Raw genomic sequence first — 23,515 nt, 5'->3', positions numbered from 1 at the left:
ATAATCTCAGAAACAGTAAACATAAGGAAGCAGAACTCTAATCAGAATTGATCTGTGCAAACAGAAAATAAAAATACATTTATTCTGGTGTATTTATTGTGTATGAAAGGTATTAGCTGTGAAGAATGCTGGTGTGACTCTTTGCATGGGTGGTTATTTTACACAAAACCTCTTGAATAGTCTCTCATCCCGTACTTTCCTTTTGTGTGTGCATCTTCTTTTTGTTTTTTTCTTTTCTTTTGGACTGAAAGTAGTAACCTGTTTTCATGCTATATTGGTGAAGTTAATTTTCTTCTGAAGTAAACAATAAAAATTGAAAAGTCATATTTGTTGCAGAGCAAGGAGGAATGCAACAGTCTTAAAATGATTAAACAAACTCATGAATCCAATCTTAACACTCCTGAGGGGGGTTGATACCTCATCCCTGCATAACTTCTGCACGTTGAACTGCTGTGAAAGACACCTGGATATCTGTCAATTTTGAAACATCTTGGCCTGCACAACACACATTATCTCAGATATACTCTGGTACATGTCTTGTAGTTCCAACTAACAATTTCAAAAATGCCCTGTGTTAGTAAGCCACCCTAAACTCACACCAATAAGAATATATTAATAGAACACAGACTTTTCACATTACTTCTTCAGTTTACTTATGGGTGAATCATTGCAGTCTGCATGAATAGAGTGTCTTTCGCATGTCCAGCATATGAACATGGTTCATGTTGGTTTTTGTGAAATGGCAGTCTTGTTTTCAGCATGTTTTTTTTTACCTGAGATCCCAGGCTTTCCTAATATAAGGCACCTTCTTCTTTCACTGGAGTGAAAAAATACTTTTGGTTCCTGTGGTTAGGCCTTGACTCTTGATAGTTATTATTGTGAGCAATGATGCTCAAATGTTCTACAGTGCAAACTTCTTTGTTCCCCAGCTGGGTCACAGTGACTCTGTCCCTACTTCAGTTCTCTTGTTCCTTTCTGTTTAAAACATCTAGGGATGCAGAAAGTACTATGTTCTTCCCCCATCCCCTCTTTTCTTTTTCCAGTTTAGTCATTCAGATGTTTCCTGGTTTGGAAAAGTTTATGGAAACATCTTCAAAACTCCTTCCTTCTTTGAACCAAATGTGGAACAAACACATGTTCAAGATAAATGAGAATTTTGTTGCAAGCAATTTAGATTTTTTTCTTTAACTTCTGAAACATAGTGGGAACCATTAAATTAAGAAAATATTGCTAGACTGTGGCTTTTACAGCAAATGAATTATGTAGTGCTCAACACATTGACAGAGTATTTAGGAATTAGGTTTTCCAGTGTCTCTAGGAAAATGTCTCCTGAGCTTTAGTCTAGAAGCTTATAAAATGTTTTGATTTATTACTGTAATATGTCTGAATTATATTTTTAAATTATTATTTTTGAAAGTTATAAATGAATCTTATGTTATGCATACTCTTTAAATAGCTCAACATTTCTGGATGCTGACACTCTGCTGCAGCAGCACAACCAGTATCCAGAAAAATTACATGTTTGAATGACTTTATTTTGCTTAAGAATACAGAAGAAATGTGTTCACAGAAAATAACTTGTTTTTTTCTGGTTTTCATTTGTTTTGGTTTTGTCTTTTGAGGGCATCAGCAGGCTCCCAGATCATCATCATAATTTGTTCTGTGGGGACTGCTGTGAATCAGAAGAGGTCAAACTAAGCTATTTGCTTTTCACGCTACCATTACTTCCTAGCATTGCTCATCTGCAGAATCATAAATAGATGTTATGCATAACAAGAGCAGGTGGTTAATGAAAAAATAATGCAGAAGGTGTTAGGGAGCTATGCAAACCAATGCAATATTAAGAATCTGTTATATTTTTTTCCTGGTCTTAAACTAATACATACATTTATTGGTAAATTTTTATTTGTATTTAGCAGGATCATTCAGTAAAATAAGAATCACATTTATGACATGTGAATAAGGGAATTTCAAAAAGACATCTGCTATATGGATTTCAATATCAGTGCAGGCTGGAATGGCCTAACCACAACCTCTATTCCTTGTTTTGGCAAGAGATTGCAGGAATTATGCCCTGTATTTCCCCACGATCTCTATAATTACAATAGAGTGGCATACTAGCCATGCACTGAACATGTACGGCTAGCTGTTACACTACCAGAGATACAGTATTAACCAGCAATACCTCTGATCAGTTTTCACTTATACCTATTGATGTATAGGTACACAATCTTTTGGGTCATTAATAACTTCAGAAACATCTAATATATTTTTCAGAATAAATATCCATTTCACTTCCATTTTTTAATGATGGGAACTCTGCAGAATACAAGACTCCTTAAAGTGGAGATCATCTAGTCCAACCCATCTGCTAAAGCAGGTACACATGGAGCAGATTGCACAGGAATGTGTCCAGGCAGGTTTTGAATGTCTCCAGGCATGTTTCAAATGTCTCCAGAGAAGGAGACTCCACAATCTCTCTGGGCAGCCTGGTCCAGTGCTCTGTCACCTTCAAAGTAAAGACGTGTCTCCTTATGTTTAGACAGAACCTCCTATGCTTCATTCTGTGCCCATTGTCCCTCATTCTGTCATTGGGCATGACTGAAGAGAGCTTGGTTCCATCCTCTTGACACCCACCATTCTCTTCTCCAAGCTAAACAGACTCAGCTCTCTCAGTATTTCCTCATAAGAAAGATGTTCCAGACCCCTAATCATCTTCCTAGCCCTCCACAGCACTTCCTCAGTCATTCCTTATTCTTCCTAAACTGGGGAGCCCAGAACTGGATACAGTACTCCAGATGTGGGCTCACCAGGGCAGAATAGATGGGGAAGATAACCTCCCTCAACCTGCTGGTCACACTTTTCCTAATGCACACCAGAATGACATTGGCCTTATTGGCCACAAGGGCACATTGCTGCCTCATGGTCAACCTGTTGTCAACTGCAACACCCAGATCCCTCTCTGCAATACTGCTTTCCAGCAGGCCAACCCCTAACCTGTACTGGTGCCTGGGGTTATTCCTCCCCAGGTGCAGGACCTTGCACTTTCTCTTGTCGAATTTCCTCAGGTTCTTCTCTGCCCAGTCCTCCAGCCTGTCCAGGTCTCACTGAATGGCAGCACAACCTTCTCATGTATCAGCCCTTCCACCCAGTTTGGTATCATCAGCAAACTTGCTGAGGGTGTACTCAGTCTCTTCATCGAGGTCACTGATGAACAGGTTGAACAGAACTGGACCTAATACTGACCCCTGGGGAACCCCACTAACTACAGGCCTCCAACCAGACTCTACACCATTGATCACAACCCTTTGAGCTCTGCCATCCAGCCAGTTCATGATCCATCTCACTGTGCATACACCCAGCCCACACTTCTTGAACTTGCTTATGAAGAGGTTGTGAGAAATGGTGTCAAAAGCCTTGCTGAAGTCATGATAGACAATGTTCACTGCTCTTCCCTCCTCTACCCAGCCAGTCATACCATCACAGAAGGCTATCAGGTTGGTCAAACATGATTTCCCTTAGGTGAACCCATGCTGACTACTCCTGGTAACCTTATTTTCCTCCATATGCTTGGAGATGACGTCCGGAATGAGCTGTTCCATGTCTTTTCCAGGGATGGAGTTGAGGCTGACTGGCCTGTATTTTCCTGGGTCCTCCTTCTTGCCCTTTTTGAAAACTGGAGTGACATTGGCTTTCCTGCAGTGCTCAGGCACCTCTCCTGTTCTCCAAGACCTTTCAAAGATGATGGAGAATGGCTTTGCAATAACATCTTCCAACTCTCTCAGCACTCATGGGTGCATCCCATCAGGGTCCATGGATTTGTGGATGTTCAGTTTGTCTAAATGTTCTCTTACCTGATCCTCCTCAACCAAAGGAAAGTATTTCTTCTGCCAATCTTTCTCTCCTACCTCCAGGGTCTGGGATACCTGAGGGCCTGTTTTAGTGGTAAAGATGGAAGCAAAGAAGGCATTCAATAACTCTGCATTCTTTGTATCATCCATCAACAGGACACCCACCTCAGTCAGCAGCAGACCTACATTTTCCCCAACCTTCCTTTTGCTGCTGATATACTTGAAGAAGCCTTTCTTCTAGGCCTTGACATCCCTGGCCAGAGTTAATTCCAAGTGGAGCTTGGCCTTCCTCACCACATCCCTGAATACTCTAACAGCCACCTTAAAGTTCTTCTTGGTTTATTAGGACAAAGTCCAATAGTACACCTTTCCTTGTTGGCTCCTCCAGCACCTGTGTCAAGAAGTTGTCCTCAATAATCTGTAGGAACTTCCTGGACTCTGCATGTTTTGCTGTTTTGCCAACCCAGCAGATGTCAGTGATTGAAGTCTCCCAGGGCATGTTACTGTCAGGCTACTTCCAGCTTGCTGTAGAAAGCCTCATCAACTTCCTCTTCCTGATCTGGTGGCCTTGCTGGCCTGGCTTTCCTTTTTAGTGCCTGTTTATAACATCTGAATGTTTAAAATAATTTATTCGGAGATGTTACTGATTCTGGGGTCATTTTTGAAAGAGAATAACCTAAGTAGTGAATTTTATTCACTATATTTTTTAGTTGGATACTCTTTGGAAGAAAACCCTGGTTCTGTATGTTTATAGCTCCATACCTGTAAAAGCAATGAATTTCTAGGAAGTGTGGCCATGCTTCCATCATTTCACCCTCTACCAGAAGCTCTTGTTCCAGCTGCATTGCATACACACTGAAACAGACCCCTGCACTGGTATGGACTGCTCATTTTAAACCCTGAAATTCCTTGGCTGAGGCTAAGTTTTAGCATAAATAAAGGTGACTCTTTCGTTAGCCATCAAAGTGAAGGACTGTGGCACAGATTATGTGTCCTCTTTCCTCTTGCTTTAAGATATCCAGCAGGCTCCAGGAACTTTTAGACCCTCAGTTCTACTTGCTCATTGTCACCAGATCTTTTAAGATTTATACATAAATGTTACAGGAAAAGTGGTGCAATATAACTCAGCGTGAAATCTTTTGGAAGGAAAATGTGATATTAGTGTATGAAATCTTTAAGCAAGTTGGTTTTATGCATTCACACTTCTTCTCTCATGGTCTTCACACACTCACCCTTTCACTCGCATATGCACATACTTGCAAGCATCAAAATGTATGTGTTCAAGTGGACATGCAGGTGTTTCCATTCATAACTACTGCGTTTAACTTTAATATTTCTGTTAAAACCTCTACAGCATGAAAACATGAAGTATTTGGGAAAAAAAAATCCGGAATACTTTGCTTAAATGTCTTCTATTTTATAATTTATGTCTTAAAAATAGGTAGAAAAATAATTCATCTGGATTTCAATGTAACATATATCTGCTATAAAATGAAAGCAATGGTCACTTCAGCAGAAAAGAAGAATTATATGTGATAGCAAGTATTCTCTTGTTGACAGAAATCATCAGTCAGTTTGAGTATGTGATTACATTAATCGACATAGCAGTACAAAATCTGGAAAAGAATTAATCTGCTTAAAGAACTTGGAGTACCATGGTAACTATTATTTCCAGAATTTACAAGTTACAGTTGGAGTTAAAAAGATGTCTGTCACTATTTATGGAAATTATCTTGTATAGGCTAATGAGATAAGACATTGTTTAATTTTTCATTTCAGTCCTGAGAAAATCTTCTGTCCATGTGCTTAAGACTGCCAAAAATATTTTTACTTGTAACAGTGTTGAAAAACTAACGACTTTTTACTGCAGTGTGACACTTAATACTGCAAGGCCTACATATAGAACATCAATTGGAAACAGCCCCTATAGGTCCTTTACCCACTTTGAAGTGTGTGTAAAGTACTGTTTTCTTTTACTCTTAAGTTAAATTCCCTCAGAGTGCTATAAGTAGAGGAATAAATACAAAAGAGTAATGTTAGTGTTTCTATTTTGCAAGGATTGTAAAGGTTCAAGTGTTAATCTATTTACACATGTATACAGCTCCAGAGGTAAACTCATTAATTCCAAGCATGTAATTTTTGTATCCTGGGATTGTATCACAGAATCACAGAATGGCTGGCATTGTGAGGGACCTCTGGAGATCATCTAGTCCAACCAACCTGCTAAAGCAGCGTCACCTAGGACAGATTGCACAGGAATGTGTTCAGGCAGGTTTTGAATATCTCCAGAGAAGGAGACTGCACAACTGCTCTGGGCAGCCTGTTCAGTGCTCTGGTGCCCTCAAAGTAAAAAAGTTTCTCCTCATGTTTATATGGAACCTCCTGTCCTTGAATCTGTGCCTGTTGCCTCTCATCCTATTGTTGGGTACCACTGAAAAGAGTCTGGTCCCACCCTCTTGACACCCACCCTTGGGATATTTACAAGCATTAACAAGAACCCCTTTCAGCCTCCTCTTCTCCAGGCTGAAAAGACCCAGCTCTCCCAGTCCTCATAAGAAAGATGCTCCAGACCCTGACCATCTTCATAGCCCTCAGCTGCGCTTCCTCCAGTAGTTCCTTGCCCTTCTTAAACTGGGGAGCCCAAAACTGGACATAGTACTCCAGATGTGGCCTTGCCAGTGCAGAGTAGAGGGGGAGAATCTAGTAACAATATACAAGAACAGCTTTCTCATCTAAAATGTTGGTGACGTGAAAATCAAACCTTTACTAGCTGGCACTTATGTATTTAGTGTAGCAGTACTTATGTATTCAGCAGTGCTTCATGAAGCAGACAAGTAGCTTCAAGAAAAACCATTGACAGTTCTGTTGACTTGGAGGTTCAATATGGGTCCAAGTGCTTTGCTGGGTTAAGATCTTGATTTTATTTGAAATAAAAATTTATGATGTTCAACTCAATAAAAGCCATAGTCTTTACGTATGTCGATAATACATCAATTATTAAGCTCCCATCTGCCAGGTGTCAGAGGCAAGAATTAGATTAAAAAATCATGGGATTCCTCTTATATAAATTAATGGCTAATGCTGGCTGGACCACTTCAATAATGATACTCTTCAGGGCTTCTCTTCTGCAAGGACTGATGCATAGTGGCCAGATGAAAAAGTTCTGGGGTAACTTCTCTTCCAGCTTGGCCTTGAGTCTGGCAGAAGGACTAGAAGAATGAAGCCAAACCTGCAGTGATGGATAAAGATTATGATGGGTTTATTTGGAAAGGGGAATTAATAACTTCTGTGTGTGACACAGACCAGTTCTATCTAACACAAAAACATAGACCTGATTCAAGCTGGGGACTTCTCAGTGTTGGGAGGTCTTCTATGGAAAAAAGTCATTATGGTGGCTCTCAGAAGTAATTCTCTCAGAAGTAAAGAAAAGTGAGGAAAAAGATATTTTAGGTTTACCAAGCTTTCCAGAATTTTTGCACTGAATGCCTCTACTCTTTCCTTAAATAAATAAAAAGGACATTGTAGGTGCCATAGAACTGTTGTCCACTGTATAGGAAAATCTGATAAATTAGTTGAAAAATATTGTCCCTCCGTCTTTCCCTGGAAGCTTTTCATCCTGTCGTGGTTTAGCCCCAGCCAGCAACTAGGACCACCCAGCTGCTCACTCACCCTTCCCCCTCCCCGCAGTGGGACTGGGAGGAAAATCAGGAAACAAAAGGTAAAACTCAGGGGTTGGGATAAAAACAGTTTACCAGGACAGTAAAGGAGAGATAAACAATAGTAACAATAAAAGAAAATTCCAAGTGATGGATACACAATGCAGTCGCTCACCACACAGAAACACTGATGCTCTGTCCACTCCTGAGCAGTGATTCCCTGAGCCGCAATTGTGATTGTCAGGCCTGCACAGCTGATTCTGGAAGAGCTGAGACCCAGACAGCAGTTCGTGCCCAAAAACAATTGCACTGAACAGCTGGACCCAATAAACAAAGAGCACCCTGACCTCAGACAGCCAATTCGATAAGAGACCCAGACAGCAGTAATTCACCAAGCAGAGAGTCCCTCCCCTGGCCAGATCCCACAGTTTTATACTGAGAGTGACATCAAATGTCCCTCTGGTTAGTGTGGGTCAGCTGTCCTGAATGTGTCCCCTCCCAGTTTCTTGTAAAAGTTAAGTCTATCACAGCCAAACCAGCACAATTTCCTTACTTGCAAATTGCTTTCTGGGTTGGGTGGGGTTCATCCCCTGCTATTCAAGCATTTGTACGACAGATTCCTATAGAAAGAACATATAAATGAATTAGTTATGATTTTGGGCACTAGTAGTCTAACAAGGAAATAGAGATGCAGACAGAGCAAGGACCCATTTTTCTGCTCTAAATGGGTTAACCTTGGCATCCCTTCTGTTCTCCTCAGTGCTTCAGTGTTTTGTCTCCAACAGACAACCATTTAGACAACAAAGATCCTTTACTTGCAATTTAAGCTGCAAATACTTCAGCAATCCAAAATTTTCACAGGATGGATTTCGCTGTTGTCACTTGCTTAAGGCTAATATGTGTCCCAAGATCTTGCATACATTTATTAACATATAATTACTATTGTGGGATGTAAAAGCAAAAGTGAGAAACGTGCACACGAACATCTTAGTTTCCTATAATTTTGAATTGAAAGTTAGAGTGTAGCAGTAGGATGAAACCTATAGATGCAGAAGATATTTTTTTCTCTTTCATATTGGACATTCAGTAAACTAGTATACCTGTTTTTTAGTGAACAATAAGAAGTCATTAATTTATATGCTGAGGAAAAGCTCTTGATTTTTAAATACTGACCTAAGTTTTTAAAGCCATGTAGTAGCACTGAGATTAATCTAATGATACCATTCTCTCTTACTTGGTGACTGAAGGATTAAATACTGTGGACTTGTACTAGCACAAAATTATTGTTTAAGGCTAGGATTGTCATTAATGCTAGATTTGTGAAAATGTGATTTAATGAAATGACTCTGTGGAGATACATTGTAGTTCTCAAAGCAAGTGCAGGTTTTGAAACTCTAACTCTGCTTACTCTCTTGTAGTTTTACATGGGTGAAGAAAAGTCACTAACAGCTGTATCCAACAATATGGTACAACCTGTGATGCAGACCAGGGTATTCAGCAGATATTTGTAAACAGATTTTTATAACTGCTATTGGAATACTTTTATCAGTATCTTCTTTGTTTCCTCATTTGCTATATTTCCTTATTTGTCTCCATTAATTGTCAGTCACATATTTTTAACAAAAGCATAAATATTGTGAGAATGCCATGGTGTTAATCTTAAGTACTTGATATTTTGACAGCATGGGTCCCAAGAGGTGGATTACTTCCAAGCCTTTATATATATTGAACTGTAAGGGCCCCTGTCCCGAAGGCAGAGTGAGCATCTGTGCCAAATCTGTAGAGTAACTTTACAAAACATTGTTCCTTTCTTGCCTTACAGGCCAGTTTCATGCTTTAAGCACAAATATGTTTTTTCATCAAATGTTCTCTTTATGCTGTATTAACAAGTGCTGAATGTGTCTTGAAATGAATATTCAATTTAACATTTCTTAAGAAATAGGCTAAATTCCAAGTCGAGCAATTCTGTTTTGTTCTGAATTTGCTGCCTTTTTTTTTTTTTTTTGCATAAGATGAAGAACAGTTGTAGTAAAAATACTGTGCAGTATTTGTTCATGCTGTCTGCTCTCTAAGGTGTTACAAATGTTTCTGACAATGTTGTAGTGGAGATTGTGACCTTTTGATGTGAACAGACGGGAGAAAAAAATACCAAGTGTAATTAAAACTTAAATGTTGAAAGTCTGATCTTGCAGTCTGTGCTCAAAATTACTTCCTCCTGTAGTGTGAGTTCAGCTTGAACAAACACTACACTAAGGGCTCCTAAGAAACCCCAAAAATCGTGCCTTTGTTTGTCCTCTCATGCTTTAATGAAGTGTCCAGGCATGTTTTATAAGAGTGGTTATTAATTGCCAGTATTTTCTATTATGCATCTTCCAGTAGGGAGCCAGAAAACAAACTATCTGATTGTGAGGTCACCCTGTCTAAACATTCCAAGGCAAGAATGATCAGGTGGCTAGGGTGTTAGACAGAGTTAAGAGAACACCAGTTAACCTTACCTGGTTCAGTTTTAAAGTTGGCATGACACACAGGAAGTCACTTTAAGTCTGTTTTCAGCCATAAATTGCCAACAGTGCTTTTCTCTTTAATCCACTATCCTACGATGATGACTCAGGTAAACATAAGGACATAAAGTTAATTTTCTAATGACCCAGTATAACAAAGCTCTACCTCCACCACATCTTTCACACTGCATGGAAGAAAAAGAGTAAAACTTTTTTAATCCAATGTTTAGTTTGTTTTGAAAGAAGATGCCTGTTCCTACTTAAGTCATAGGTGTGATTTTTTTTTTGTCAATAACACAAGGAGTATTAAATGTGAAAGGTTTCCTCTATAACCTTCAAAATCCAGAGATTGCTGTAGCTGTGTGCTTTAGAATATAAACTTTACTGTGCTAATTACCAAGAATTTCAAAAGACATACCTTTATTACCTACAATCAAGTATTTCAAACATATTGGTGTCCCAATCAGTGCATGAATTATAAGTAAGTTTTGGGGCTGGTTTTGTTGCTTGATTTATGAAGAAAGGAATGATAAGTCATATGCAAGCAGTTAAGACTGGCCACTCTTCTTCTTTCAAAATTCAAGTTGTGTTGCATTGGAGTCCTACCTCTCTCAGAAGGTGTCATGGTTGAACTAAACAAGCGTTTTCTAAGTATTCACCAAAGAATATTGGCATTTGCTTTTTCTGACTCCCTACATAATTGGAAGGTACATATATATATACATATCTATATCTATATATATAAACTGTATTAGGCAATACATATGATAAGCAGCAACTGTAGTACAGAACTTCCGAAAAAGCCCCCTGCAAGAGTTTGATCCTGGCATATTTAACTTCCTTAATTAAAACTCTATAAACTGGAAAACGGAAAAAAAATTCCGTAATGCAGGTGACAAAAAGCAGACACGTATGACCCACATATATAACATAACAGAAATTATAGCATTTTTCCCATTTCAAGAGATATGAATAATTAAAATTAGCTTTTGTATTACTATTTTTTCTGTAGAAGGAGGAAACTTGGTGAGGATTTTTTTTTTTTCTAAAAAGAGAAGAAGTTTGGCAGAGAACTTTGCCTTTGAAAACCTGCATTTTTATATTATGACCCACACTTGAGAATTCACAGACAACCTTTCTGCCATTCTGCAGTTGTATAATACCCCTGAATAATTACTTCGATGAAAAGCTAATAAAAAAAACCCCATTTAATCTTTGTTTTTGTCTTTTCATTGAGTTGGCAGAGTTTATGCAATAGTTGCATAATTTTGTGGAGCTTGAGGTGGTCATGAAAGCATGATCAAAGGCCTCAGAATGAAAGCCCTGCACGTATTTCATACTTCTGATGTAAGATTTGTGCCTGGCAAAATCATGGAGAAGATTGTTCTGGGAGTTATTGAAAAACATCTGAACGACAATGCAGCCATTGGTCCCAGCCAGCACCAGTCCAGGAGGGAAAAGTCTTGCTTGACAAACTTAATTTGTTCTACAACAAGGTTACCCACCTAGTTGACCAAGGGAAGTCTGTCGATGTGATCTTTTAGGATTTCAGTAAAATCTCTGATACTGTCTCTCACAGTATCCTCCTGGACAAGATGTCCAGCACACAGCTGGATAAACACACAATGCAATGGGTGAGCAACTGGCTGACAGGCCGGACTCAGAGGGTTCTAGCAAATGGGGTTATGTTGGGCAGGTGACCAGTCCCTAGTGGGGTTCTGCAGGGATCCATCTCAGGGCTAGCATTGTTCAATGTGTTTATAAATGACTTAGACTCAGGATTTGAGGGATTGCTTACTAGGTTTGCTGATGACACAAAATTGGGAGGAGCTTTCAACACTCTTGAGGACAGAGAGGTCCTGCAGAGGGATATGGACAAAGTGGAGAACTGGGCAATCACCAATCACATGAAGTTCAACAAGGGCAAGTGCTGGATTTTGCACCAAGGACATGGCAACCCTGGCTGTACATACAGACTGGGGGATGAGACGGTGGAGAGCAGCTCCATGGAGAGGGATCTGGGGTTTCTGGTCAATGGCAGGTTGAACATGAGCCAACAGTTTGTCCTGGCAGCCAAGAGGGCCACCTGTGTCCTGGGTGCATCCAGCACAGCACTGCCAGCTGGGCAGGGAGGTGATGGCCCCGTTCTGCTCTGCACTGGTGCGGCCTCACCTGGAGCACTGTGTGCAGTTCTGGGCAACACAGTATAAAAAAGATATTAAGCTACTAGAGAGTGTCCAGAAGAGTGCAATGAAGTTGGAGAAGGGTTTGGAGATGAAGTCGTATTGAGGAGCAGCTAAAGTTATTTGGTTTGTTCAGCTTGGAGGAGACTGAGGGGAGATCTCATTGCAGTCTACAGCTTCCTCATAAGGGGAGGAGGAAGGGTAGGAGCTGAACTCTTCTCTTTAGTGACCAGTGAGAGAACCTGAAGAAGTGTTAGGAACATGCACCGGGGGAGGTTTAGGTTGGACATTAGGAAAAGGTTCTTCACCCAGAGGGTCGTGGAGGACAGGAACAGGCAACCCAGGGAGGTGTCACGGCCCCAAGCCTGGCAGTGTTCAAAAAGAGACTGGACAACACCCTCAAACACATGATGTGAATTTTGGGGTTGTCATATGCAGGGACAGGAGTCGGACTCAATGATCCTTATTGGTCCCTTCCAACTTTTATGATTCTGTGATTCTGTGATCTTACAAAATGTTCATACTGCAAAATAAAAATAATTTGCCTTTGTTGAACTTCGTGAAGTTTCTACCAGCTTATTTCTCCAACCTGTCCAGATCCCTTTGAAGAGCAGCACTTTTTTCACCTCAGGTTTCTACTGCGTTCCCCAACGTGATATCATTTATGAACCTGCTGAGAGCAGATCCCAGTATTGATAGTACTGATCCTGGAAGGATGCTACTAGTTGGGCTTTTTACTGTACTTTATGCTGATCATAACCCTTTGAGTCCAGTGATTCACCAGTTTCCCATCCACCTGATTAACCACTAATATGGTCTGTTTTAGTAGTTTAGCTTAGAAAGGTACTATGGGAAACCATATATATAAAAGGATTTGCTATAGCCAAGCTATGCAACATTCCCAGCTCTTCCCTTGTCCCCAGGGTCAGTTATCCCACCACAAAAAACAATCAGGTCAGCGGGCCGGATTCCTCTATGGTAACAGTATGCTAGCTATTCCTAAACATCATCTTGTTCCTCATGATCCTGGAAATGGCTTTCAGCAGTATTTGCTTCACACTTGCCCCAGCAAGGTTAGGTTGTCTAGTCTGCAGTACCCCAGGTATTCTTTGCCTCTCTTGAATATGGATGTGATGTTTGCCTTTTTTTTTCCAGTCATCAGGAGACTCCCCTGATTGCCATGGCCCTTCAAGGGTGATTGAAAGTGGACTCACACACTGACATCAGACAGCGCTTCCAGTGCCCTTGGATGTATCCCATGAGGACCAATGGAGTGGTGTGTGTCCAGTGCCTTAAGCATGCCTCTACTGTGTGCACTACCTCACCCTTCTCGAGTCCGCTATACTTACATCTTAACGTCTGTATTTCTGCAATGAAAGACAGAAAGCAAGAACAAACAAACAGAGTTTTCTCCACTTCCAAAAATAAGAATGTCACCACACATTCTTAATTACAAATTCCAAGTGTATTTTCAGCTCAACCAAGCTGTTTCAGCTAAATTATTTCCCAAATTCCTCTGACAATAACTTTTAATTTAAATATGTAAAATATTAATATTGTTTATAGTTAGTTTTTAAAGGGAAAGCACAACAGAGTAAGTGACTATGAAGTAGAACAAGACACTTGAATTTGCGTCCTTCCTTCATTTTCAGGAAGGTGACCGAATAAAACAGGCCATCTGTCCACCTCTGGTTTCACCAGCTAGCTTTTGAATGTGTTGACCAGTTTTACCCAATCAGGAAAAAAATGGCAAAAGCTGGATAGTTAAATTCCCATAAATCTCACATACAAAAAAAAAAAAAAAGTGCTTGTGTTAAGCAGAGAGATACAAATAAGCAGCAAGAAATGGGAGGTGTTACACCAGACAACTGGCTGCTGACAAGATATCAGTGTTCATCTAGCCCTAGATGAGTTGAAACCTGTTGTTCATTGCCCAAGGAAACTGTCACAGTAACTAATAGTAGGTGTGCTACTTCACCAAACACAGAATAACTTAATAGCTACTAGCAAATTTGCTCCTCTTTGATCATTCCTAAGATCATACGAACAAAATTAAACATTCTAAAGATGTGCAAGAAACTTCCCAGCACTATTTTCCATATGGACATTATTTTTCCACCCTTTTCCATTTGTTTGTATTAGTTTAGGTCTGTGCTAACCTTTGACCTGCTAAAGTTTCTGTTTGGTTGGTTATAATACACAACATACGTTCTATACAAGACCCCAGGTAATAAGCCTGTTATGTCTGGTGATGACTAGCAGAAATTTCCAAGCTTATTCATGAAGCTGCTGAGGTAGCTGCAAAATAGACATTACATCCTAGGGCAAGCACAGTCAATAACCAAATTATTGCCAATGGCTGTATGTCATGAAGAGTTGTTTTTAAGAGGTAACGAAGTAATACAAATGCTGTGTTTTGAAATATTGCTCCACTGAAAGATTAAAATCCTCTCAAATCTTCAAAAGTGAGTGTCTTTTCACAGCTGCTTTCATAGCTCACACACATATTTAGAATAATTAGCTACAAATGGTTTACAAGTGTACAGATTCTTAGGCTAAATGAAGGGACCGGACTCATCCCAGACTTTTTGCATTAACATCAAAGACGAAGAAGCACGTGCCAACCACTGGGAAAAGTCTAACTCTCCTCTCTCCCTATCTTAGTCTCTTCCAATCTTAGTGTCTTACCAGTTTCTACTTCCCTCACCATGGACCTAGGATGCTATTTCAGCAGTGGCACCATAGCCTGCATCTACACTGCTCTAACATCATCCTGGTTCTGCTCGCTGCTGCCTCTGTGTTTCATTTTCCATCAGAGAAGAGCATGGAGGTGAAAGCCTGCTCTTTAAGGCCTCTTTCACCTCAGCTGCTTCCAGGACTTAGTCAAGACGGACTCACTGCAGGCACGATAAGCTGAGAAACTCCCACACATGTAGCTCCCAGGATAACATCTGGGCAACTTGCACTCCCTTGACCTCCAGCAGACTTACAAGTGCTCACAGGAAGCAACAGCATGATCTTTTCTCACATGAGTTTGAGGCAAAAGCAGAATTACTTTCAAGCCACTTCTCTCAAAAGTCAGTTGCTGGCACCCTGTAAGATCAGAGCAATAATAGACTTGCGAAGATGACAGTCACAAGGAAGATTCTCAATACCTCTGGCAACACTATGCTGCTGTGATAGCAACCTGACTCTGCCTAAAGAAGACATATATACAAACAGACACAAATCCATTCTTTACTAACAGGAAGGGAGTGCCAAAAACTGTTTTCAGAAACACAGCAAGTAATAGTACATATTCACGCAGTGCTTATGATTGTTTTTCTTTTTCATTTCTTACAACACCATTACATCACAAGTATCAAATATCCACATGACCTTCTGTCACGGAGGCATCCCAAGATTAGTTTAAGGGTCAACAGGGTCCAAAACAACTTTTATTAAACTGGTGAGAAACAGGGTTTTAGCACTCCAAAAGTGACTTAAATACAGGTTCAGATATCAGTTGAGGAAAATTATTAAGGGACAGCAACTAACAATTCAGGAGGTCCATAGTGTGCATACACATGGCTCCACCAAAAACAATACCGGAGGCGCCCCTAAGTCCGGGAAGAGTACACACTTGCCTGAACACGGTGTGGGATTATTTTAAAGGGATACATGTACTTGTATGGAGTATGAAAGTGTACACTCATGATTCTGCGAGGGTAAATTTATAATACACTCGCAGTCCTGCGAGGAGAAATACAGGTGCAAATGTGCATGGAATATTACACGTGCTTATGTGGAAGCACAGGAGGAAAATACACTCACAATTCTGCAAGGGTTAATTTATACACGTGCTCGTATTGAGCATGGAAAGTACACGTGCAAATGTGCACGGAAAGTTACATGTGCTTATGTGGAAGCACGGGAGGAAAATACACTTGTGATTAGGCAAGGAAATATTTTATACACGTGCTCGTATTGAGCACGGAAACTACGCATGCAGATTTGCACGGAATATTACATGTGCTTATGTGCACGGAAAGTAAATACACTCACAATCCTGCAAGGGTTATTTTACTCACACCTGTGGCAGCAAGGCAAGCAGAGTCTCCATCCTGGGGAGGGGGGCTCTCGGCAGCAGCATCTCGTGCTCCAAGAGACCCGTGACAATGGGCGGACTCTTGATGAGAATCTCGTTTTTTATAGGCTGATCAGATCTGACTGTAGGCATTCCAGAAGCTTCTCTGCACCCCCACACTGGCTGTGGGGTGCCCTTGAAGCCTCCAAACGTCCCCCACACTGGCCACGGGTGCCCAGTGGCTCCCTGGTACCTCGGCACTCCCTTCTCCTAATGGCCCTGGCCAGGGGGCTCTGGAGCCAAACAAAAGAAGCTGTTAGCCTCAAACAGCAGAGGGAGAGGGAGATGTGTCTACTCCTTCCACATCGAAGGAGGGAGAGGGAGAGAGGGGGGTTTGCATCCTGCCACACCTTCATTCTAAAGACTTTGATTATGACATTCTCGTCAGATTCAACACCAGTAGGGCACTGGCTCTCCTACTGTCACCTCTGTGTGCTTGGACAATATCTCAGTATTCCTTCTAGGTTACCTGTCCCTGCTTTGCTCTTCTATATACTCACTTATACATTTGAGTTTTGCCTGGACCTCCTTGTTTATCCATGCAGGTCACCTGGTCTTTTTGCCTGACTTTCTTGCTCATTTTGATGGACTGCTCTTGAGCTTGGATGAGGTGATCCTTTAATACTGACCAGCTCTCCTGGACCCCTCTTTGCTTCAGATCCTTTTCCTATGGGACTCTTTAAAGCAAATCCATGAAGCTGCCCAAGTCTGCTTATAACTGGCTGCAGTGTTCCTCCAGGAGATACTGGGGTGACTGAAGCTCCTCTGTGAGGGACAGAACCAATTAATGTGAGGCTATTTCTAGCTGTGTGTAGAGGACTGCATACACGATTGATGAGAACACACTGGGAGAATAGGTCTGTTCAGACTTAAGGATAGAGCTTACAGAGAGTCTTAATTGTTGCCTCCAACTGCTGAATGGGAAGGTGTAGAGAAGATGGAGCCAGACTGTCCCTGAAGATATATGGTGAAGTAAGATGCAGAAACAAACACAAGTAGGAACATGAGAAATTCCAATTAGCTATAAGGAAAAGCTCTTTTTCACTGAGACCATGCTTAAGCACTGAAACATTGTGCGGAGAAGCTATGAAATCTTCGGTTCTGAGGCTTTTCAAGATCTGACTGGACAAAGCCCTGACTAAGCTGACCTAAGGTGACCTGCTCTAAGCAGATGACTGGACCAGGTAACTGCCAGTGGCCACTTCCAACATAAACTACTTGATGGCTTCTGTCTTCCTAATGCAATGTAAAATGAAAACATTTCATAGGCCCTGAATGACTGCTTTCAAGGCTCTGAGTAGTTCAAACTTGTCCCAAACAGTTCAGTGGTCTTGGATTCTGCTAGGCTAGAAGATGTAAAGCAGGAAAATGGAGGCCTGCCACCACCTCTTAATATGCCTTCTTGTGATTCTTGATAAATGTTGGAATGTATTTGTAAACGAGTGTGAAGAACAAACATGTAGGTGGAATGAGAGAGGCTGAAATAAGGATGTCAGGCTACTGTATACATAACATACAGTCATATCCTTCTCTGGCCAGGATGAAAATACCTGATTAAAGCTGTAACAACAATGCTTACAAGCATATGAGGAATAAATATATTATGTGTATAATATAAATGTTGGAAATCAATCCTGCATAGGTGGTTATTAAACATGCATGTTGCATTAAATCCTGTCAGACTATGTAGTAAGTTGAAACTTGCTGTTATGATGGTTTATACAAAAGGAGACTGGCACTTAGATCATCACGTTTACATTAATTATAAACTGAAACAAGAAGAAGGAATCTGTTTCCTGTGCTGAAACATCAGCCTGTTATCTAAGAATAAACAATATTTTCACATCTATTGACATGTGAATTGCTTTTCACAAAATCTGGCCTTCTGATGTTACTCAATTGACCTGTGTTGTGTGCAAGACTTACTGAACCTGAAATTGCTTTTGGCTATGATTTTGTTCTATTTTAGTTTGAAGTTTGCAGCCTATTTAAAATAGACTTTCTATTTTAAATAAGAATATTTGTTTGCCTTTCTGTTGTATCTTACATGGTACTGTAAGCTGAATAAATAGTATAGCACCGTCTGTGTAACTAAGCAGGTGAAGGCTTCGAACTTCATACTCCAGCTGCCAAAGAAGACTACTGACAAATCGGTAACACAAATAATTTTGCATCCTGTTTGTGAATTGCTTTAGACATTCCTATTCCCCACCCTCCCAGTAAGACCCCCTGAGAGCATGTCTTCAGGGTTTTATGTAATTTGAGTTTTTAAAAACTAACTTGCTCTCACATTTTTGTGGGATTTGAAAATCATTAGATTCCTCTAATGCACAATTAAAGAAAAACACTGCAGTTAGGAAATTTGATAGTTATGACTAGCAGATAGAGGAGACATCAGAGGAGTTGATCTATAGATGTCATTAAAAATTATAAAGCAAACTGACTTAATCAGTAAAGCTGACTAAATGCTGATGTGCCTCAACAGGGAATAAATGAACCTAAAAGCACTCATGAGAACAGCTTTGTTACAGCTGTTGGAAGGAAAAGACCCTCCAGATATGATCTATCTCCACTGAATGGAAGGTACCTAATCAGTATGGAGTCTGATTAGTGGTGTGGAGAGCATTAGACTGCCTAATGCTATAACAAAATCCTTAGTCATTAGCTTCCAATCTATATTTAATAGGGAATTTAACATGGTATTTGGAAACTCTGACCCACCTTTCTTGGTTATTATTATGGCATTAGATACACTATGAGGAAAATACATAATTTCATAAATAATTTTAAGTACTGTAGCTCTAACTAGAACAATATTATTCATTATAATGTCACATCATAATTTTAAAATAGAAAGTTCAGCTACTTGAGAGAGCAGCATACATCTGACTTTTTCAGTAAAACGGTCCTCTAAGACGTCTTTGTAAGAAGGGTTAAATCATAAGTCCAAGTCAATGGTTTAATGCCCAGAAAACACTCGCTGTATTTTTAATGATCCCTGAAAAAGAGTGTCTATCAAGACTATATTTTTTTTTTAACACAGCTGTGTAGAGATGAAATATTAACCCCATAATGCTGTTGCATGAGCTTGTATGCTAACATGCTGACTAGCCATCTTGTTAGTTTAGCTGTGGGGACTTGAGCATCCTCTCACCTCGTGAAGAAAAACCAGCAATGAGCTTGGAGGGCAGCTTTCCTCTGTGGCACCACAGTAGTACCCTGTGCTCAGCACATAGAGCTTCTGAACCGACCCTGACTAGGACTACAGGAAACCCTTCCTGTAGAGTAGAAACTGTTGATTCCAAAGATGCTCCTTGCTGAATTTAAGAAAAAAAAAGCACCCTCCCCCCTGCCCTGCAAGCTGAGTCCTACCAAGAGGTATCATGCCGTCTTTTGCTTCTGACTTGGCGTTTCTGTCCTCGTAAGTGTAAACAGCAGGAAAAATGCTGGAGTTAGCATGGAAGCTGTGCACCTCCGAGTGCTGTTGAACTTCAAGAAGGAATGTGTTTTATTATGGGGAAACCACTAATTTAGTTGTGTAGAACTAGCAACATAGATTAATAAGAAGCCAGTTGGCAAGATTTTAGCATTATCTAGACACTGAAGTGAACAGGTGTTTTCACGTGCTGTCACGTTTAAGCATAGCATAGATACCTGCCCCTTTCATCTATCGTGCCTGTCTCCCATTTCTAGCCGGGCACCTTTTTCTGCTCACCCCGTAGATTGAAACTGTAATTTTGCTGTAGGATACTACAAGCTTTAATTGCCACCAAGCAGGCCACGCTTGCCAGATCGTGCCTCCGGGCGGGAGTCCCCTAACAGCCCTCCTGCAACTGCTGCCCCGGGCTCCCCTCCCTTCCCGTTCACCTCCCCCCCAGCACCGGGATTTACGCGGGCAGTCCCGCGGCCGCGGAGGGCGGGCGGTGCCGCTCCGCCCCAGCCCGCCTCCCCTGCTTCACCCCCCCAGCCCCGCGGTGTTTCGGCAGCATCGTTAAAATTAAGGGCGGCGCGGAGAGGCGCGGGCCGACCATCAGGGCCCGGCGGCGCCGCTGGCCATGGGGCACAGGCAGCGGAGCCCCGGGGCGGCGGAGCGGGGCTGCGCCGCCGAGGGGGCGGCGGGCGGTGGCCGCGGGCGGCTGGCGGAGTCCTGGCGGCGGCTGAGCTCCCGGCGCGGCTCCTCCAAGCGCGGCGGACCCTCCGCGGCCGCGCCGCCGGTGAGTGCCCTCGATCGCGACCGGGACTCCGGCTCCTCAGTCCGGGCATCTCCTGAATCCAGGTGCCGCGTGAAGGTGGCGATAAGAAACCTGTTGCACTTTGGGAGGAAAAATCCCCTTTCTCATGCGCTTAATCTGACTTCGTAGTTATAACAGATGCAAGTCTCCTGTTTAGCTCTCTGTGTGTGTGTGTGTGTGTGTGTGTATTTGTTTAGCGACGACGCTGCACGCAGCTCCCAGCGCAGCAGCGCGGATCCCACCGCGGGTCCCGGAGCCGCCCGGGAGCGCAGCCGGCGTGGCTGGAAAGTAGCGGCTTGGGACTTGTGGTTGCGTTGTGCAGCTGAAAGTGGCAGCCCTCGTAAGCGAAAGACTTTAAGGCAGGTAAAGTAAAAACAGGAGCTTGGGAAACAGGTTTTCTTCTTGATAAGGTTTCTTCTTGTGTGTCTGCCTACCTTCAGCTAGCTCGGTGGGATGTGTCAAGAATCTCTGGGGTGGATGGACAGGCATCTTGATGAAGACGCATGCTATAGCATAGATTACCTATCAGGGAAATTAACATCTTGGCAAGATTTATATGGAAATTGAGAGAACAAATCGACAGTATTCAAGTAGAAGTGACTGACATTTATTAACGTGCTTGAGAGTCTTTTTCCTTGGGACCAGAACCCTAGTGCTAGGTGCCGAACAAACGCTTAGAAACAAAGATTTTGAATGAACTGCTCACTGTCCAAGTACAACCTCAGCTCTCATGTGTTTACAAACAGTGTTCTGTGTTCTTACTGAAAGCTGTCTCTCTCACATCTGGAGTGATACGCTTTATTCAACAGATTAAATGTGTTGTTTCAAAAAGAAGTGTAGATTTATAAGCTTTTGAGTTGTGGGGAAGATGCCCACAGGTTGAATGCCAACTGGGGAAATAACGTGAGGGTGATGAGACGATTGTAGAAAGGATGCCATGGCAACAAGAAAGCATCAGAGAAAGTAACATTATTCTCATATGGACGCGGGAAGGAGGAGCATTGCATTCACCCGTAACATACTGTAGATTAAAAAACTATAATTAAGGTTTGGGTATTTTTCAGAACACATTAACTTCTCCTTGCATTAGATGCCTTCAATTTACTTCCCTGGTTAAGGGTTTTATCACCAGAACTCATCAGAAAAAATGCACAATGCAGATGAGGATTGAGTGGTGAGGGTTTTTTTGTTTTGTTTTGTGTGGTGGGTTTTTTTGTTTGCTTGTTTTTGTTTTTAAGGCTTGTTGAATTTCTGTTCTAAACAAAGTGGTTCTTGTGGCTTACAGAAGAGATGAATTCTTATTCCAGGCAAAACCTTCAGTGAGATTCAGGTTGCAAGTGTGGCCAGAATTGAAAGTCTGTATTAATCTTAGATTAATCTTTACATTTCCAGAATCTTTCTGAATGGATGAGCAACTTCTTCTTGTTATCTTTTGTAAGGCAGTACTAAGGTGGTGTATTTATACTCATGCATTTGTGTTACACGTAAACTAAATTCCATAAATTGCAGGGCAGATGGGAATGGGGTTGATTCTGACTTTTTTTATTTTTAATTTGTGTTAGTGTTATTTATAAAATACTGTTTTGTTTGGTTGTTTTGTGTTTTGTTTGGTGTGTTTTGTTTTTTTTTTTTTTTTTCTGAATGAATAGCTAATAGTTTTCTTCATTTATACACCTTTTTTTTATAAAAGAGCATAGAATTTCTGAAATCACATTTCACTAAGTAATTCACATGGGATCATTTTCCAAGGCAATGCAGAACATACTAATTCTTACAGACATTTCCACTACCATCCTCCTTTTCCATACCCCTTGCTCCCAAACAATCCCTCCCCCCAAAAAAGTGTAAGATTTAAATCCTTCTAGCATTAATATTATGGCCTCTTCCCAGCCTTATGTCCCTGATCGTGTTTTACTTGTAGTAACTTGTATTTGTCTGCCACAGTTTACTTTTCAAAAAGAGGTTTTAATTGGTCTGAGGAGGACTTTTGGGGGTCATTTACTGCAGTGGGTGGCTGGCAAAAGTGACACTGTGCAGGTGTATCTTTTGCTCATGGTTCTTCCCTAATCTTGTATTAATACCATTGTTCTGAGGTCTCTGATGATTTATGTGCCTTTTTAGTTAAGAAAGGCTAGTTTTGGTCAGTGTTGTTAATCATCTGGAAACTGACCAGGATGTGTGGGCTTGCTTTCTTTTGCTCCTCAAGCAGGCTAATCGCCTTTAGTAATGTGCCTTAGGGGAGAGGCCACTACTGTGTGCAGATAGTTTTGGATAAGTGAAAGAGGATGTGGGTAATCCTTCAGCACCTCTTTGAAAACTTCGAATATCACTTCTTTAGGGCAGTCTCTGCGGTTTTATTTATGTGGCAAACTTAATTCTTCAAAATTGAGACTTCTTCAAAAGAAAATACAGAGTAACCTGTGTACATTTATGTTTGTTTCATCTGAATGTGTTGCAAAGCCATTTAGGTAGGTGCTCTTGTTGTGCAAGAAAAGGAAAATTCTGCATTTTGAAGAACTAATTTTCTCCCTGTTAAAGCTTGCTTTAGATTTTCTGTCAAATGCAGAATTTTTAAATTTGTAATTGCATATTGTGGTCAGTAGTGAGAATAACTATGTTATTTTTCTGCATCCTTCTTATTATATACTGTCTACCAACATCTGAATTTTTCAACCTTTCTTTTCTTCACATAGTTGTAGAAATTACTGATCCTGATGTTTCACACTTATTAAATGAAAGAGTAACAAGTAATAATCCTAGAAGTTGACTTTTGTCTTACTTCTTTAATTGTTAGTCCTGAAGAATGACTTGTAGTCTTATTTTTTACCAACATAGGTTTTTAACATTTTAATTAGCTTGTTTTGGTATTGGTCCTTGAATGATAGGGAAGAAGTTGCTTTATTGGCAGAAGCTGAGGAAGGGAAGAGCATTTGAGATAGAAAAGTTTTGCAGGAGCTAACTCTGGC

At 41.0% G+C, this 23,515-nt stretch overlaps 1 protein-coding gene across 7 annotated transcripts in view; it reads left to right on the top strand.

The window, feature by feature from the left end:
- The window catches only part of TRPM3 (transient receptor potential cation channel subfamily M member 3), a 442,246-nt gene that overhangs the window by 15,886 nt on the left and 402,845 nt on the right, over positions 1-23,515 (top strand). For 3 of the 7 annotated variants that reach the window (XM_065045971.1, XM_065045972.1, XM_065045968.1), the window contains exon 1: positions 20,310-20,531. The exons of 1 other annotated variant lie outside the window; for it this stretch is intronic. In XM_065045971.1, coding sequence (XP_064902043.1) covers positions 20,373-20,531 — 159 coding nt within the window. In that variant the 5' untranslated portion in view covers positions 20,310-20,372. Of the gene's footprint in view, positions 1-20,308; positions 20,532-23,515 lie in introns of those variants that run through there. 3 more of the 7 variants (XM_065045967.1, XM_065045966.1, XM_065045974.1) reach the window with 2 other exon arrangements.

This window comes from Columba livia, chromosome Z, assembly GCF_036013475.1.
Source record: "Columba livia isolate bColLiv1 breed racing homer chromosome Z, bColLiv1.pat.W.v2, whole genome shotgun sequence".
Taxonomy (NCBI): Eukaryota; Metazoa; Chordata; class Aves; order Columbiformes; family Columbidae; genus Columba; species Columba livia.
The sequence above is the reverse complement of the archived record's forward strand: the minus strand, read 5'-3'. Positions and strand labels throughout refer to the sequence as shown.